At 41.0% G+C, this 19,082-nt stretch overlaps 1 protein-coding gene across 8 annotated transcripts in view; it reads right to left on the reverse strand.

Annotated features, from left to right (window-relative positions):
• Positions 1-19,082, reverse strand: part of KMT2C (lysine methyltransferase 2C) — a 219,778-nt gene that overhangs the window by 71,932 nt on the left and 128,764 nt on the right. For 6 of the 8 annotated variants that reach the window (XM_075827357.1, XM_075827360.1, XM_075827362.1 and 3 more), the window contains exons 12-19: positions 18,942-19,052; positions 14,706-15,391; positions 7,050-7,169; positions 4,277-4,390; positions 3,884-3,985; positions 2,956-3,060; positions 655-836; positions 79-243 (exon numbers count right to left, since the gene is read on the reverse strand). In XM_075827357.1, coding sequence (XP_075683472.1) covers positions 79-243; positions 655-836; positions 2,956-3,060; positions 3,884-3,985; positions 4,277-4,390; positions 7,050-7,169; positions 14,706-15,391; positions 18,942-19,052 — 1,585 coding nt within the window. The remainder of the gene's footprint in view (positions 1-78; positions 244-654; positions 837-2,955; positions 3,061-3,883; positions 3,986-4,276; positions 4,391-7,049; positions 7,170-14,705; positions 15,392-18,941; positions 19,053-19,082) is intronic. The other 2 variants (XM_075827356.1, XM_075827361.1) reach the window with 2 other exon arrangements.

A 19,082-nucleotide genomic window follows, 5' to 3' on the forward strand; every position in this document is an offset into this window, starting at 1 on the left:
AAAAAAAAATGTATAATTATTGTCAAAAAAACAAAGAATCTGCAAACGAGATATCTCAAGATATGGAACATCTCTTACCTATCACACTGCCTACACTGAATAATAAGCTCTTCCTCTACGTAGTTCTGACCACATACAGGGCAGGTAGACAGGCTCGCACATGGAGCACACTGGGTGTAATTATTCTGCCACTCACATCGCAGCCCTGGAGTGACTGCTTTGCAATTGTTACACGATACACACCTAAAAAAAAGGGAAAAAGTGTAATTATTAAACGCTCACACTATTAAACGTTACACAAAAGTTTATGACTTTTCTACCCAGTTTATGTAATTCCATGATATGGATGCATGTTCTGAAATGAACAGAATCAAAGCTAACAAAAGGTACAAAGCATAGCTATTGTTTCATTATATTTTAATCTCAAATGGTCCAAAACTTTCTGCCAAATAACTTTCTAATATATCTTCATATAAGTCAGATATGCTACAGGGAACCAAATCCCCTGCTACCATTCACACAGCCATAGAGCTAGATGATCACATTCTGGCTGCCGCCAGCCACCATTAGGGGGAGCTTACTGCATACAGATATATACAGCTCATTTTATTTTCACATCATCAAAGCAGAACACATAACAGCACTCAAACTAACCATTTACACTTCCAGCCCCCCTTGGGGACAGTTTGTAACGGTGGATCTAGGCAGTATGTATGGTAGCTAATATCACAGTCGTCACAGAGCAGCAGGCGGCCAGGATCTGTGGCCTTACCACAGGCCTCACACACTGTGCACTCCAAGCACCTCCAGCCTTTGCGAAGGATGACTTTAGTAATCTAGAGAATTACAAGAAAGAAAAAAAAAGAAACCGATTGTCAGTAAAATTGTTAAAATATCATAGAACTTATTTAATTAACAATGGTAACATTCACATATGCAGTTAACATTAAATATTGGGATCAAGTGAAGATTATGTCCCGCTAGAACATAAGTCACTTGATACGTGTTCAATTAGGACGAGAAACGTCACTTCATCCGAATATTGTTGTAGGCTGCGCACGAGTCCCTGTGCACCGTTGAACCTGTGCACCACACGTCGAATAATAGGAAGGAGGGTTTTAGCACTTCTATCAGGAACAACTTCTATATAACGTCAACTATGGTGCGTTCGGATATTCCAGTCGGTTGTGGAGCTGATTTTTCAGATGTTTCAACCAGAGGTAAGTAATGTGTAGCCACTTATTCAGAGAGATGTGCGACTTTTCAAAGAAAGAAGAGCTTTTTCTGATGGATACCCGTGACGACGCACAGTTCTTGTAAATACACTTCCAAGAATATCCATCAGAACATTGGTGACGAGCGATCCAATGCAGAGGTCGATAGCAGTTTTTCCAGTCCAGATTCTTTGAAAGTAAATAGTGCCGTTACATGAAGTCGATGACATCGGTTTTAGGCCGGAGTGTCTTCTCAAAGAAACGTCCATCCATTTTAATTTAAGGGCTACAAAAAATTGCAATTTATGGGGAAGATTCATCAAGCTGTCTTAGGGTATGTTCACACTCACTAATTACGGACGTAATTCGGGCGTTTTTGCCCCGAATTATGTCCGAAAAAAGCGCCTCGATAGCGTTGACAAACATCTACCCATTGAAAGCAATGGGCTGACGTTTGTCTGTCAAATGACGGCGCGTAAATAGACGCCCGCGTCAAAGAAGTGACCTGTCACTTCTTTGGGCGTAATTGGAGCCGTTATTCATTGACTCCAATGAATAGCAGCGGTAATGGACGCGGCGTTCAAGCGCCTGCACATGCCGTAACGGCTGAAATTACGGGGATGTTTCCTCCTGAAAACATCCCCGTAATTTCAGCCGTTACGGACGCTGTCGTGTGAACATACCCTTATAGTAAGAATGTCCTGTGTTGCCCATAGCAACCACAGCTCCGCTTTCATTGTACCTGAGCGCATTAATATATGAAAGCTATGGGGTTGCTATGGGCAACAGAGCACATTCTTACTATAAGGCACCGTGATAAATCTCCCCCAATGTCCCTGAGGAAGCAGGGGGACAATCTTCACTTGTTCAATCCGGGAGGGGGACATAATCTTCACTTGATCCAAATATTGTAACAATAGACTACAAATGGATTAACCCTTTCAGCGGTACGACCGTTTTTGACATACACAAATATTATACCACTACACTCATGTCTTTTGAAAGTAGACACTTGTCGCATGTATAAATGCAGCAGCTTCAGGCAGTTTTGCATCCAATCGTAACATCGTATATAAAAAAGCATAAAATGTTTGCGGCTAAAAGTTTGACCCAAGCAGAGCTTTAAACGGGGATGTAGCAGAATTGTCAATTATCACTTATCCACAGGCTTGGTGATAATGTTTGGATAGCTGGGGCCCCCCACCGATGATCGTGAGAGCGTGAATCAATATCTGTTCACGTAAGTGGGCCTTTACATGCACAACATACGTAGGGTGATTTGATATGCAACTTCTCATCTGACCAACATTAGGGAAAATAAAAAGACCCCATAAATATGACAGAACACATATCCTCTCACCCCTGTAAGTCGGGCGATCACATGCAGTTCCTCTACCACTACACTTGCCACTCCCCCCCCCTTTATGGAGACATAAAACCAGGAAGTAAAACTTTTTATCCTGCTCCCAAACAAGCGCTGCTCCTTGAATATCACACCCTGAATACTGCACTAAGAGACTTGATTCTGGGCTTTAATATGATACCAAGATCTAACCTCTAGTCCATATGTTTAAGTGTTTAAAATCTTGAAGTATTACATGTGTCCCAGACAGTGAAGGGGTTACATGATATCTGTCAAATATAGGTATAGACTATTAAACAGCATAAACGAGGTTTTTAATGTAGGATGTGCATTCAGAAGAGCAAAATACAGAAATGAAAAAAAATGACAGACACTCACCTTAATACTGACACAGTATGGGTGGTAACACTGCCCACACTGAGAGCAGGCAAGAAGTCTTCCTTCAGCACCTTTTCCAAAACTACCGCATACCACGCACATATCCTATGAGCCGAGAAAAGAAAATCAAATATATGCTGAAATAAAGAAGAGCTGCAGGAGTTTTATACTAACAAAGTACACTGGTCCAAAGATCCCAATCCGTATTTCAGGATCGCACAAACACACAATAGAAAATAGGGACAATTTGATGGGAAGACTAATCTAGAAGTATATTTTTGGGACCTTTAGAGGAAACTGAAGTACTAAGCACAGTGAGAACGCAAAAATAATACAGATGCCCATCATGCCTTTATCAGATATTTTTATGCTTTCTTAAAAAAAAAAGTGAATGTAAAAAAAACGAAATAAATAAATGGATAGTCCAAATCCTAATTCCTTCTCAGAGTTTCTCTGAAACACAAGCTGAGAAATGTCTCCAGGCTTTATCAAATATGGGAATCCCTAATCTATTAGCTGAAGGGGGTTGTGGCACCACAAACTTCTATAGGAGTTACAGAAATAGCTTCGCTCAGCGAACTTGGCTGTTTCCAGATTCTTGTCCCGAGGCCATGCCATAAATGTCTGAGGTTTAATATAACTTGGCTTTAAAGGGAATGTTGACCTAAAGCATCTTCTGACATGTAACGTTCATGTTGTCCCATTGCAGTGAGTGGAAGATTCGCACGACCGACTATGAAACCCTGAAGATCTCAGAGTCAGAAGACATAAGGGCGCAGCGTTCGCAGAATTGTTGCGGCCCCTTTATTTTAATGATTTACGAGTGACCTATGGCACAAAGCCCTCAAAGACATCTTAAACTTCTCAGCTGTAAATAAAATTTTATATTTTTGAATAATTCAAATAGAACACGCACAAAATTACTAACCTGATGTAAGGTGAACTTGTCGGTTGTGGAAAATAAAACGACTGTGTTGTGCATGGAGGTTTCTTCCTCCTCCTTGTATGATGAAAGATCAATGGGGGTTATCTAAAGAAAAAATACACAACACTCATAAGTCTCTCAGAAATATTCAACGTGCATATTCTATTCTACTATCATGGTGTCCCAAAACAGACAATGTATTGATGATGATGACTATTATTCTTATATGATGCTTTAATTTTACTCACTAACTGAAAATACATCTTTACATAAACCAGTGATCTCTAACCGGTGTCTCTCCAGAGATTTGGAAACTACAACTCTTAACATGCTGATTAGCAACAAGTTGGAGGGGTTTGATGTAAAGAATGAAGAAAAATATAGTGTATATAGTACCCCTGGGAATATGAAGTTGCCTATGGGAGTTTTTAATTTTGAACGGCCTCTTCCCCCACGACCAGACAGACCAGACCCTCTTGGCCTCCTCCTAGGGAATCCGGATCCACGACCCTGTTAGAATAAAGGAAATTGATCATTTCTAAATATAAAAACCATGAGAAAATACAGCGCCCTTCCTTAATATATGGCGCTATAAAGGAGATCATGGGGAAGGAGAAAAATAGAAATACAATTTTAATATATTCTTTAAAATGATGTTGTGTAGTACCCAGTTGTAGGTTAAAAAAATATCACAATGCCTAATACGGATTGCAGATGATAGGTTACCTAGAAATACTACAGTCTGTAAGAAGTTAAAGGGGTTTTCCAGGACCGGACAACGGATGACCTATCCGCAGGATAGCTTATCAGTATAGGATTGGTGGGGCCTGAAACCCAGACCCCACACAGATCAGCCGCTCCTTCTGTCTCCAGTCGACAGATAGTTTTGAACGATATGAGTCGTTGTAGCCGGAAGCAGATGGCTCAGACCACTGCATAGTGGCCGTTCTGCAAAACGGCAGCTCTGCTCCTATTCACTTGAATAGGAGCAGATCTTCTGCAGTACTGCAGCTTAGCGGCTATTCCGTGACCGGAGCCATCTGCTTCCGGCTACAACGACTGCATATCGTTCAAAACTATCTGTGGATAGGTCATCAATTGTCCGGTCCTGGAAAAGCCCTTTAAATTAACATTGTTTTAGGAAATGGTAATGATACAAATAGGGAAGAAGTCAAGATAGCCCCTAATAAGGAATAAACATACCTTTCACATGTACACATTTGAAAATAAGCAATTGAATTTCTCTAGTGGTACTTTCAATGCCATTAGCAAAATAGCAATAGGACACGAACTAGTAAGAACAATTCTGCTGTAACCTTCATGTCATACAAACTAGAAGTTCATATGATGAGTAAAATAATCACTTACAAAAAAAAAAATAATGTTTTGAATTTCCACCTTCAAACACCACTTTACAGTTCATATATAGTATAAATTTACAGAAGTTGAGCGACTTTGTGAACACATTGCATTTTGTACACATCCTGAGTTGCTGCCTGTATTATAGCCCAGAGCTACAGTCACAATTCTGCAGACATGAGCGCTCAAATCTCCCAGCATTCCTTACCAATATGTCTGTACAGAGGTTGCCTAATGGGTTGTATATAATTATAATGCTCTTAACACCCTGCGTCTGCTGCGCCATAGATAGAATATGGATTGCCTGCATTCTGCGGTCAGTATTTTTAGTTCAGAGGAGGAAGATTTGGTTACCCTGTTTAACGTCGTCCTTTATTACTGGGTCACTCTTTGTAATAAAAAGTCATTACAATAACAAATGTATAATAAGGAATTGAGCTATATTTATCCATATATCTATAAAGGTTATCCTACCTTTTCATATCCAGGGCTAAAAAACATTATAAACAGTTACATTGTAAAAATAACAAAAAGCGCCAGAGAAATTGAAGTGCCCAGCTTCAGTAGGACTGGTATTAAACTAAATAAGGAGGAAGTAACATATACATGAATAGCTTCTTCTAATTTGTATTTCTATGTGTGACACATGATTAAACATGATACATGTACTTGGCCACATTCTATGATTCTTGTGTAGGAGTGAAAGACTCCTTAGCCATAGTAATACCCATATAGATTTTTAATATAATCCTATTGCCAAAATTCTCCCTTTTCAAACTGGAGGGATTTGATTAACGGTCCTGGACAAAAAGGGTTATAGGGGCATTCATCAATATATGATCAGTGGGGGTTCAACACCCAGGCCCCGCACCGATCAGCTGCACCAGATGTCCATGTCGGAAGCAGATGGCTCCGGTCCAGAACAGCGGCAGAGCTGTAGATCTGCAGCACGGCCGCTATGCAGCATACGGAGCCATCTGCTTCCGGCTCCAAACTCTGCATACACTGCATAACATCCGGTGCCTGGAGACAGCCAGAGCAGCTGATCGGTGCGGCGTCCAGGTGTCGGACCCCCACCTATCATGAACGGCTCTATCCTGTGGATAGGTCATCAGTTGTCTGTGCCCGGACAACCACTTTAAGACACTTTTACATGGGCCAATGATCGGGCAAACAAGCATTCATATAAACGCTCATATAAACAGGGCAACGATTAGCCGATTAACAAGCAAACGCTTGTATATTGGTTTCACGGCCCTTAATAGGTCGTGTAAGAGGACCCTTAGGCGAGATTTTCATGTTCCACGTAAGATGGGAAAGACTGCATGTAGCATCCATAGGGCTATGGTCCCCTAGATCAGCACTCTGAGTTAAAAAAGTTTCCTTATATTTTAATATATTTGGTAACAAATTGCTGATCTCATACACCATGTCTCATTGGGTGCTACATGTCGTGTTTCCCATGTGATATAGTGCATTTACATAGTGTCGTGTTTGCACAACAGTAAGAAAAACGGATCAGATTTTGTAGAAAAGTTCAAGACCATTTCAGTGAACAGGGAAATAATATTTCTACACTTATTTTGAGCTATCAAAGCAAAGGCAAAGCTGCAATATAGCTGGATCAGAAAAGCATTTTAGGGCAGTTAAATGAAATCTGCAGGAATTCAGGCAACAGGACCAAAGCTTGCAGGACCGCACACAATGAAGGATCATATCCTGAACGCACACATCTAAAAGCTGCAGGAAGAGACTGTACTAGTTCTACAGATAACACAATTACACACAAGTAGAAATACAACTTATTTACCACTTTGATGCTCCAAAATGGATTGCCGAGAAGCTGTCTGGATTTAAAAATGTCCCAACCTTCTGAGCCATCAGCTGACCAGGAAGGTGGGCTCACTGTATTATTGATACTCCAAGTGCCCTAAGACATGGCAGGTGAGAAAATATATGTATAAACTCAGCAACACAAAAAAAAATATAAAGCCAGCAACATAAAAGGGTTAGAAAAGCCAAGCAAATGTAGACAATGAGACTGCCACAATTAATCAGAAACATAGCACAACATGCACTGTGAGGTCTGTGGAGAGAACACCCTGGAGTGGGGGGGGGGGGGGTCTGGACTCCTTGACATGTGAATTATAGATTGGACACGATCAAATGATCACTCTTCATTGTTGAGGTAAGAGTCTGTATGGAGGTCATTCTGGAGCAGAACTTAACTTATTTGCGGAGAACGGGTTCAGCTGGACACATACAGGTTCTAAAGAGGCTGCTCATTGCATTTATTAGGAAACTTTCAAATTTACCTCATTTCACGATGGACATACATAGTAGGCTTTATTTACTAAGGTATACAAGAAGAGAAATAACCATACCAACCAATCAAATCAACGCTTTTTCAGTGCTTGAAATTTAACAGCAGGATTCGGATTGGTTGCTATGTTTCTCCAGTTTCCATTGCCCAATGTACAGTGTTCTTAGAGCATACTTGCAAACGCACTGCCGGGTCGATTGTTAAAGGGTACTACGGTTTTAGTAAATAAAGGGTATTTATCTACAACTTTTCAATATACTTTTTGTATCAATTCCTTGTGGTTTTCAAGATCTGTTTGAAGTCATTGAATGGAAACATTGATTTAATTTTTTCCCCGAACCTCTAGCGGATAAAAATCTTTCAAGGTCATGTGAGGGCTGTACTTGTGTCAATCACACAAGCAGGGCTGATTCTGATCACCCTGTTAGTAAACAATAAAAAAAGTTTCCTGTTGAATGACCGAAACCCATTCGAAATGGATACATTGGAAAATTATATAACTTGCATTACAATGAATAAGTTTTATTTTCTGAAACCGAAATGCCCATTTAAGCCACACAATCTAGCGATTTTTGTCCTGCATTACACACTGGGGTTTTGTGGTCAGTATCTAAAAATTGGGAATCAACGGACAATTATTTAGAGATAGGAAGTGTAAAACAAATGGAACACTTATTCCAAGAGACAATCAAAAAGGAACATAGGACTAAGACAGGAGGAGATGGACTAAATAACTAATGTGCTTGTAGTTTTATGTATATAGCACCGTTCTAGATAAATACCAACAGAACCACAGGCTGTACCAAGTGGGCTACAGAGACATTGAGGACACAGAAAAATGGAGGTAAATTTAAATGTTTCAAATGTATGAAGTTTAAAAGGAACACTTAAAAGAAAATGGATACACCGTGTTATGCCCAGTGCAGGGCCAGAAGGGATGGATGACTTCTATCTTTGGTGCTCCATGAATCGGAGTGGAGCAGTAGGCATAACACAATATATCAGTATAACTTCGTTGCTGTTAAACTTAAAAGGGGTTGTCCAATACCGGACAACTCATGACCTATCCACCGGATAGGTCATCAGTATATGATCTGTGGGGGTCCGGCACCTGGACCCTGCACCCATCAGCTGTTCCAGCTGTCTGCCGGCACTGGATGTCATTACACAGTAATGTACGGAGTCGGAAGCAATTGCATATCAGCCGTGCTGCAGAACTGTAGCTCTGCTTCTATTCACTTGGACAGGAGCAGTACTGCAGCTTGGCCCCTTTTCCGTTACCAGAGCCATCTGCTTCCGGCATGGATGTCCAGTGCCCAGAGGCAGCCGGAGCAGCTGATCAGTGCAGGATCCGTGATCATATACTGACGACCTATCCGGTGGATAGGTCATCAGTTGCCCGGTAATGGAGAACTCATTTAAAGCGCTGATAAAAATTAAAAAGGTCCAGTCTAAATTAAAATATTTTAAATACTGCTAAGCAAAAAATAAATACAAAAAGGAAAAACAACGGGATGACATTTCAAAGCAAGAAATGGTAGGGCTGTCCATATTATTTTCAATGCTCATGCAAAGATGCAGCAGACACATGGGCCAAGATGAGCCAATCACAACAAGAGATTGCGGACCAATGGAAAGAGAACGAGTATTGGAGGTGGCCTTGCAGGCCCTGTCCTACCTGTCTAAATGAAATAGGTGCAGAACGCCATGTCCCACTGCTTAATATAAGAAAATGCTGTACTATAGGGTAACTTATAAGAAAGCAAACCCTCAATCACACCGCCCCTTTAATCTCTTTCCACTACATAATGCATATTAGCCACATTTTCTCGATGATAAAGAACTGAACAAATCTAATACCTCACAAGGGACATGAAATTCTAAATGGGAGACTGGCTTCAAAACACCCTTGTGGTTAATATAACTACAGACTGACCCTTATACTGCCTGACAGCCGACAAGTATCACTGCTGTAGCCTGGAATCATGCGTCCAGTTTTCTATACAGTTTTTTGTGCCAAAGACCGTAGTGGACCCAAAAAGTAGTAAAAGAATAAATGAAAGACTGATATGACTCCTCTCTTTCGCATCCATTACCATGTCAATGCTCAAAAAAATTTAAAAAAAAATACGGCATGTGAAATTTCGGGAATAAAGAGGTTGCACAAGAGTAAAGAAACCTTCTTCTAGAAACAGCGTCATACCTGTCCAAGGCTTGTGTCTGGAATTGCAGCCAAGCTCCTTTCATGTGATTGAGGCAGAGCTGTATTACTAATAATGCGGACGGGTGGGGAACGGTTTTTGGAAGAAAGCAGCCATGTTTTTTGCCCCTATACAACTCCTTCAATCCCTTAACAAATTGTCACGTAGATGCGTTAAAGGAAAGTGATATTGCATTCTTAATTCAACGTAATAACTGCATATAGACCGATAAATAGGGTTGCGGATTAATAAGCCTAAGATGCATAGATAGAAAAGCAGTCAGAGGCACACTGTATGTGCTCCAGAAAAGCGGTGTCCACATTCTCCAAGCTGAAGAGACAGGAGCATCCAGATGGACTCAAATGAGAAGTGGCCAAGATGCGCGCGGCTCTCGTCAGTAAAGGGTATGTCGCACGATTAAATATTACATTTCTCCATTAGGGGGATTTATTAAAAAAAAATAATTCTAATTGAGAAATTGTTGTGTTGTGTGATCTGTGTCTAGATATTGCTGTTACATGCTTGTTGTGGTGCACCCTGGCGTTCTATTGATTCTCTGAACATCTCCCTAACCTGTACAATGCCGGCGATAAGTAGCCATTTCTACTGTGCCGATTCTTATTAAATGGACTGCAGAATAGCAAGAATCACTCCATCGCCTGAGTACTAGAAGATTCGGGTGATGGTACTGAGCTACTGGGCATGTCTGACCTCCGGCACTAGACACATTAGGTGGACAGTCTGAGAAGAAATAAAAAGAACACCAGGGGGAGCCACATCAAGTATATAACAGCAATATCAAGACAGAGTAGCCATTTTTAAATTATTTCAATTGAAAAATTATGTTTTGTGTGATCGAACAGATAAATTTGATATTTAATTGTGGGACAACCCCATTAAAGAATATGGGAGTTACAAAAACAGCCGAGCGCCTAAAGACTTCAATATCGAGCCATGAACATGAACAGCCACCTCTCCATTCAGTCTTCTCCTGGTTGCAGTCGTCACTAGCGGCCTCTTCCTGAAGACAGGTAGTCCGAAAATACCGTATTCTCCTAATTGGTTGGGGTCCCAGAGGTGGGGATATGCCATAATTGGTGCGAAAACCCCTTTAAGACGAAACTAGGCCTGCTAAGTAGGTCTGATGATCGCTTCTGATATTCGCTCAATAGTTGATTGACCAATGCACCACAAACGTATAACAGAACATTGAAAAATTAAATATGAAGATGTTCGGGTGCCTGTACATCTGGCAGTTTTGTGGCGCTTTTGCATCACCACGGCAAAAAAAACAACAAAACTGCAGTAATGCAAAAACTCTGCAGTTTGGAATAACTGTGGCATTTTATGCTGCCATTTGTACAGACACCCCAATATACTAAGCACAGTATCTTCATGCTGAAACATTTCTAATTATATTTTGAATTCCATGACAATTTTATTCCATGCACCCACCAGAAACTTTCATATGCAATGGTTATTACGATACCATGTAAATTATACAATTCTAGCAGGTGTCCAAATAATCCATATTGGTAGAAATAAGTAATTAAACAATCACCACCAATCAATGCTGAAGAAGGCAGTTTACATAGATCACTTTCCTAAAGGCTATGTACAACTTTGACCTTTTTTTTTTAACATTTTTTTTTATAAAAATATGTATCCATGTGTTTGGTGCAACTTTCTAATTACGCTTATTAATTATATTTACTTTTTGAGATACAGCTGCTTTGTATCCTGTATACAGAGCAGATGTATCTTGTGCTAAGACCTTAATCCGTTAGGTCAGCGGCACCGATGGGTTCAGTGTCAGCGGGTCCTGCGGGTCTCTGACACGCAAGATCTACCTGTTATCTATCACATCTAAGTTATGAACTCAGATGTGATCGGTAATAGCTTGAGACACGCAGGACCCGCTGACACTGAACCCCTCAGTGCTGCTGACCTGACGGATACAGGTTTCAGTGCTAGATACAGCTGTTTTGTATACAGGATACAAAACAGCTGTACCTCAAAAAGTGAAAATAACGTTTAATAAAAAAGTAATTAGAAAGCCATGGTTTCCATTTGCCTTTCCGTCCATGGGTTGCTCCGACGTAAAGGCCTAACAGAACTTATGAACGGAAGGGAAATGCGGATGTGAACGTGACCGAACATTAAAAAATGCACAGAGAGGACCGATCACCTCTACTGACAAGTACATTTTTGATACTGGCTTTCCCAATAAAACAACAATACTGGAACATATTTTTTTTAGATCTCTACAATGTGCCGTTCAGTTATTCCTTCTAGAGATTTATAAATAAATTGACAACTGGTTGTTACCATTCCCTTTGTCAAAATGGGAGTGTCCATACATAGTCTTATTATGTCAGCACTGATTGGACAGTGCCGATCTGTGTAGGGGACACACCCCTAACTGGTAACACCCACTTGTAAAATTATTCATACATTTCTAGAAGGAATAACAGAGCAACGGCAAAACGTAGTGTTCTAACAGTTCTTTTTTTTAGGGGATACATTTATTCACTAACACAGACATGTCAGGAGAGGTGACAGGTTCTCTTTAAATCAAATCAGTAAATCACCCAATGAAAATGAAAACAGAAGTTCACCTACTTAATGATGAAACCTCAGATTTAGAAAGTGGAGGTTTATGCAAAGCAGACAGACATATTATATTGTCTAACAAACCGAAAAAACTACAATTCTATCAAACGTTCAAATTACTTTGATCAGTCTCTTGGAGAATCTTCTACTTGTCAGTTATATTGGTAGGTGCACAGTAGTCTTGTCCTGCCCTAGTAACCGCTAGTGGAAGACAGGACAGGTTGGGGGACGCCCAAGCCTATACAAGATATGATCGGGTGGGGTCTTTTTCAGACAACACAATGTGTATAAGGATTCCTTCCCGTGAATTTGTACGTTTTTGGTTTTGTATATTGAAAATAAAATGTTATTTTCCTAATGTAAAAAACTTCTTTAAAAAAAAACACAACAAAAACGTTTTTCATCATGATCCTCCATTTAAGTTCAACAATGTGAAAGCACAATCTAGAATTTCAGGTTACTAAAAACATTTTTGGACTTTAATACACAGCAGCAGAAAAGAAGGGGAAAACTTTAACCCCTTAGTGACCAGCCCATTTTAGGCCTTAATGACCAAGCTATTTTATTCGTTTTTCTATAGTCGCATTCAAAGAGCTATAACGTTTTTATTTTTTCGTCTACATAGCTGTATGAGGACTTGTTTTTTGCGGGATTAGTTGTGCTTTTTAATGGCACCATTTTTGGGTACATATAATTTTTATATTAACTTTTATTAACCTTTTTGGGGGGGATTATTAAAAAAAACTGAAATTCCGCCATTGTTCTATGCGTTTTTAAATTGACGCCGTTCACTGTGCGACGTAATTAACATGTGACCTTTATTCTATGGGTCGGTACGATTACGGCGATACCACATATGTAGAGGTTTTTTATGTTTTACGACTTTTGCACAATAAAAACACTTTTGAACTAAAATGATTTGTTTTTGCATCGTCGCTTTCCAAGAGCCGTAATTTTTTTATTTTTCCATCAATGTAGTGATTTTTTGGGCTTGTTTTCTGCGGGACAAGACGTAGTTTTGAATGGTACTGTTTTGGGGTACATGGGACTTATTGATTCATTTTTATTATGACTTTTTTGGGGGGCAATGGGAAAAAATTGCAATTTCGCCATAGTTTTTTGCGTTTTTTTTTTTTACGGAGTTCACTTTGCGGTTTAAACTACATATTAACTTTATTAATGGAGTCATTACGGTCGCGGCGATACCACATATGTGTACTTTTTTTTTTTTTACACTTTTACTAAATAAAAACACTTTTTATGGGAAAAAATGGATTTATTTTTTTACTGTACTTTTTATTAATAATCTTTATTTCACTTTGATGACTGATTTTATTAGTCCCACTAGGGGACTTTACTGTGCGATGTTCCGATCGCTGCTATAATGCTCTGGTATAATTCGTATACCAGAGCATTATTGCCTGTCAGTGTAAATCTGACAGGCAATCTGTTAGGACGTGCCTCCGGCGCGTCCTAACAGGCATATGTCCAGGGCAGACCTGGGGGCTTTTATCAGTCCCCCGGCTGCCATGACACCCCATCGGAGACCCGCGATTGCATTCGCGGGCCGCCGATGGGTGACAGAGGGAGCGCACTCCCTCTGTAAACAAAGTTAAATGCCGCGGTCGCTATTGACGGCGGCATTTAACGGGTTAAACGGCCGCGATCGAAGTAAACTTCGATCGCGGGCATTGGAGCAGGAGCTCAGCTGTCATCAGACAGCAGAGCCCCGGCTCCTGCCTGCACGGGAGACCCGTGCAGGACTTAGACTAGGCTGACGTGAAAAGGCGTCAGCCTAGCCTAAAGCCCAGTAGTGAATCACGTAAAAAGGCGTATTAGTGGTCACTAAGAGGTTAAAAAAAAAATGGAGGAGGTAGAAGACAAGAAAACCAGACATTTTGGGTACTAAAAGAAAAAAAAAAAAAGCTGGTGGTTTGACCATTCAATATTCCATCAGTGTGTCATTCATGGTACAGGAAGCTTAACAGGGTTTTGCAAGTTCATCAAAAAATCTGGTAATGGGGAAGACACAATAAAACAATAAAAGAGCCATTACTCACCTGACAGATCCCCCGGCGCTTCACCGCAGCCGCTGTTTGTGGACATAGTTGCAGCAAAGACGTGCCTGTAAACCCACGTGGCCTCAGTTGTACACGGCACAGGACTGCTGAATACCGCTATTAACTGCAGCCATCATGCGGGTATACGGGCATGTCACCGCTGCCGCCACGATTTTTTATGAACTCAAAAAACCCATTCAAAACAATGAATTATTCAAGAAGAGCCATAGCTAAACATTTATTCAGCATATAATGTAAAGAACATTTACCTGTCTTGATCTCGGTCTGCCAGGAGAAAATTTCCTTTTGGTGATAGCTGGCTTGCCCATGCCAATTTTTGGAGTTACAGAAATAAATGTGGTTTGAAAGGCATTTGCTGTGCTAAAACTATGTGCCGGAGTTTGACTTTGAAATATATCATTAGATGAATGAAAGTCGATAGAAACTGCAGGAGAAGATGACACACTGGTCTTACTGGTGTCCACTGAGGTTGCAGGAGACTCCATCCCTGTAGGCGACTTCAGACTTTTGTGCCCTGTAGACGAGCTCATTTCAGTAGAAGTCTCACTGTTCGGAGTAGTTTCCATGTCCTGAAGATCAGAATTTTCATTTTTTTGTGAAATGTGTTCATGACCCATTGTCAAATTAATGTGCTCTTCTAACTTAGGATCGCCTGTGAGCTCAAACTTTGACGGTGATCGACAAGAATCCGACAGGACACGTGGTTCACACCTGTCCTCAGTAGGACTTTGAGTTTCTCGATGTTGAAGCGGTCTGGCTTCATCGTGAAGACATAGCGGCTGCTGTGCAGATATCTTCTCAATTGCAGCCTTTCCTTCAGCCTCATCTGGTACCGTGTGCATGTGGTCTGAATGAGAGATGTCCATACTGTCTGCTCCTGCTTCATAGGGGACATCTGTTTCCAGGTCTGCTTTCTCATTGTGCTCTGGTGTCACTACAAAGGAAAGTAAAAGTTTTAAAGGACATAATGAGTTGATCTTCACAAGAAACTCAGAATTGTCAGTGTCAAATGTATGCATGTTATCCCAGTACCATATGGACCCATGTCGAATTTATTCAGATTATAGATGAAGCTTATAATTAAAATCACATTATATTACTATACATTACTTACATTTTTGTTACATGCCTATAATACAACACATATTTAATAAGAAAACGGGTGGTTTTTTTTTTTACTCTGCCGCATTCATTGGGGACACAGATAACCTTGGTTATAGGCTGCTGCCACTAGGAGGCAGACACTAAGTAAAAACGTGTTAGCGCCTCTCCTACCAGGCTATAACCCTCCTGCAGACACGGACCTAACTAGCTTGTGCATAATCAGTAGAAGCAGAAAAACAGAAATGGTCATAACAGACAACCACAACTGTGAACCATATGAGAACCAGACAAGAAATACACTCCGCAGAAAATAGTCGTAACACATAAAAAAATAAAAGACTATTCGCCTAGAACTGTTAGATGTTTGAAAACCCCTCCACACTGAAGACTGGAATCAGTCATTAGAACCAACAACCAGAGTGGACGAAAAGTGCGGCCTTGAGAGCACTGCATGGAAAGAAGCCACAAGTGGGGGGAGTGGCGTACGGACAAGACAGAAGAATCAGGCTGTTCACATAAACGCTCGACTTGTCCCAGCAGGCAAAGACTGTTAAATGGAGCTGCTGATTGTGAAACTGGGCACAGGTAATCATTGGAATTGAAGAGGCCATCAGGCCAAGAATCCACATGAGATGCGTCTAACACATGCCTAGAAAGAGGAGACTTAGGAAGGATGATCCAACCGAAGCAGGACAAGGTGTCCAGGGTAATCCGAAAACATTTCACATTGGCTGACAGGGAGCTCCTATATGGAAGCGGGAATGGAGGAGAGCTGTGACGGAGGAGAGCTGTGACGGAGGAGAGCTGTGACGGAGGAGAGCACCTACGTGAAGTCTAAAGGGGCCATTGACGGGCCAAATTGTACTACCACAAATTGGTAATGGCAAACCCAGATCGCAAAGCCAAGGAATCCTTGATGGGACACATGAATAGGGATGTGAAGGTACGCAACCCTGAAGTCCACTGAAAAGAGGAATTCACCTTGCCTCAAGAATGTGATCATTAAGAGCAGGACATTTTATCTGGAAGCAAATGAACCTTGACACGCAGGTTGAGGCACTTCAGATCCAGGATAGCGTACAAATTTCCATCCTTCTTGGGACTGACAGTTGGGTTTAACCCTTTCAGGACCAAGGTCATTTTGACCCTTGGGGACCAGCCCCATTTTTTCAAATCTGACATGTGATTTTATGTGGTAATAACTCTGGAATGCTTTTGCCTATCCAAGCGATTCCGAGATTGTTTTCTCGTGACATATTGTACTTTATGTTAGTGGACAAATTTGGTGAATAAATTCATTGCTGATTTGTGAAACACATTTAAAAAAATCTAAAGAAAATTTACAAAAATTATGATTTTTCTAATTTGAAATGTATCTACTTGTAAAACAGATAGTAATACCACACAAAATTGCTGCTGATTAACATCCCCCATATGTCTACTTTATATTTGAATCGTTTGAGCATTTAATTTTTCTAGGACATTACAAGGCTTAGAACTTTAGCAGCAATTTGACAATTTCTGGCTATTTTTCAAGGACGCGTTCAGTTCTGAAATGGCTTAGATAGACCCCATAAATCACCCCATTTTAAAAACTGCACCCCTCAAAGTATTCAAAACAGAATTCAGAAAATTCACTTTGTAGCAACAAACTTTCCCGGGGACCAATTGCGGGTGCTGCCGTGGGTTGCATGGCAAAACCAAAGGCCATACAACGGCCTCCAGGTCTGCCATGCACGGAAGGATGTGCTGCCAAAGTCGTAATTTCCATTCAGTAGCGACTCTAGTCACAGTCCGCTGCCTCAAAGGAAGATTTTGCAAAGTATTCATACTTGCGATCTCATTCCAGGATCTTTTGTGATCGTATCAGCCAGGGGCACGGTATTATTTTCAGCCAAGCGAGAAACCAGGGATCTACCACCAGGGAAGACTAACATTTGTTAAGAGGTCGTTGGGAAAGGAATACATTATATCCAGGCACTTTGAAAAACACCTGCAGGGAAATTCTCATTCCTAGGAGAAAACGTCCTAAAACTTGGTATGTGGAGGACAACATTCTAGAGAGCGCCGTGGATGGCGGTAGGAGAATCTTGGATCAAGGTCCAGGATCCTTCACCTGTAAGGTTTCTCGGCCAGCCACGATGAGGTTGTAGACCGTGGTTGAAAGTTTAGACGTCTGTTCAGTGTCCAGATCGGAAAAACCACCATGGGCTTATCCTACCCAAAGCTGAAATTAGGAAATAAGCAGGATCCTCACAAGTGAAGCAGACACATCTGACATCGGAGCTGCTGCTAAAAAGAAAGAAGGGGAAAGAGGGAGCATCTCCCATAGGCTGATGGACCAATGAGGTGGGAGAAAAATTTCACGATACACTCCCAATGAAGACCTGCTCTGTGAGCCACACCACCGGGTATAGACTGGTAGGAGGAGCTATAACTTTTTTTAAATTAGCAGTCATCTGTGTCCCCCTTTGACACGGACGAGAAATATTGTGTAAGTGAAGGTCCTATGGCCTCAGAGTTGCAGTCGACAGCTGCTTTGGTTCGACCAGAAGTTGCAGAAGCATTGAAGAGTACCGGCCAGTGCACTCAAAAAAAAAAATCCTAATCACTCCTTAGGCAGCTGTAGATGTGTTTTAGGTGTAATGCAGGCAGAAATGTGTGTCAACAGAGTATTGTATTTTCTCCTCCCCTCTGCATAATTTCTGTAAATGTAGATTTTCACTAAAACTTTGCTTAGGGGGTGGGCTCTGGAACTAGGGAGCTCGGCTATGTGCTCTGCCGAATTGCTTTTGCTCCCTTTTCAGAGACTCATGCAGAGACTGTGGCTGAATGACCAAAGCATCACCAAGGAGAGGAACAGGTAAGAGAATCTATTTCAAGCCCCTATTATAAATTAGGCATCACGTTCACTACATTTAAAATCATTACATTTGATAATAATGGTGAAATCCTGAACTAAGGTCTCGTTTACATCTGCATTGGAGTCTCCGTTAGGGGCCTCCATTGCAGATACGGCCGAGATTACTGGAGATTACAAATGCTGTGCTATTGTCTCCGGTTAAATCACAGACACCCCAACGGAACCTATTAAAGGCAGTGGGTACTGTTGGTTGCCGCCGGTGTCCGTTGTGCAAAGGAACCGTTGCTTCAGTTATTCCCTTGTTCTGTGCCTCTGATGGTGCAGAACGACGGAACACACCAATGCAGGTGTGAACTAAGCGTAAATCATGTGCAAAGATTTCTCCCTGTAGCAGTAGCAAAGAATATAATAATAGATCATTTGGGGAGATACAATAACATTGTTGCTATCAGTACTATCTATTCTGCAGATACTTTTCAGATAGTAAAACATTGTTTAAATAATAAATGCCGCTTACCTTCATCAGGACACATTACTGCTGCACCTGGAACATGATCATTGTGATTAAGTGCTTCTTCTTGAAATGTAATTTTTCCACCTATATCCACTTCAATCTCATCTGTGCCTGCTAAATTAATAAAGGGGCGTTAATTCAATA

The sequence above is a fragment of the Rhinoderma darwinii genome, chromosome 5 (genome assembly GCF_050947455.1).
Source record: "Rhinoderma darwinii isolate aRhiDar2 chromosome 5, aRhiDar2.hap1, whole genome shotgun sequence".
Classification (NCBI taxonomy): Eukaryota; Metazoa; Chordata; class Amphibia; order Anura; family Rhinodermatidae; genus Rhinoderma; species Rhinoderma darwinii.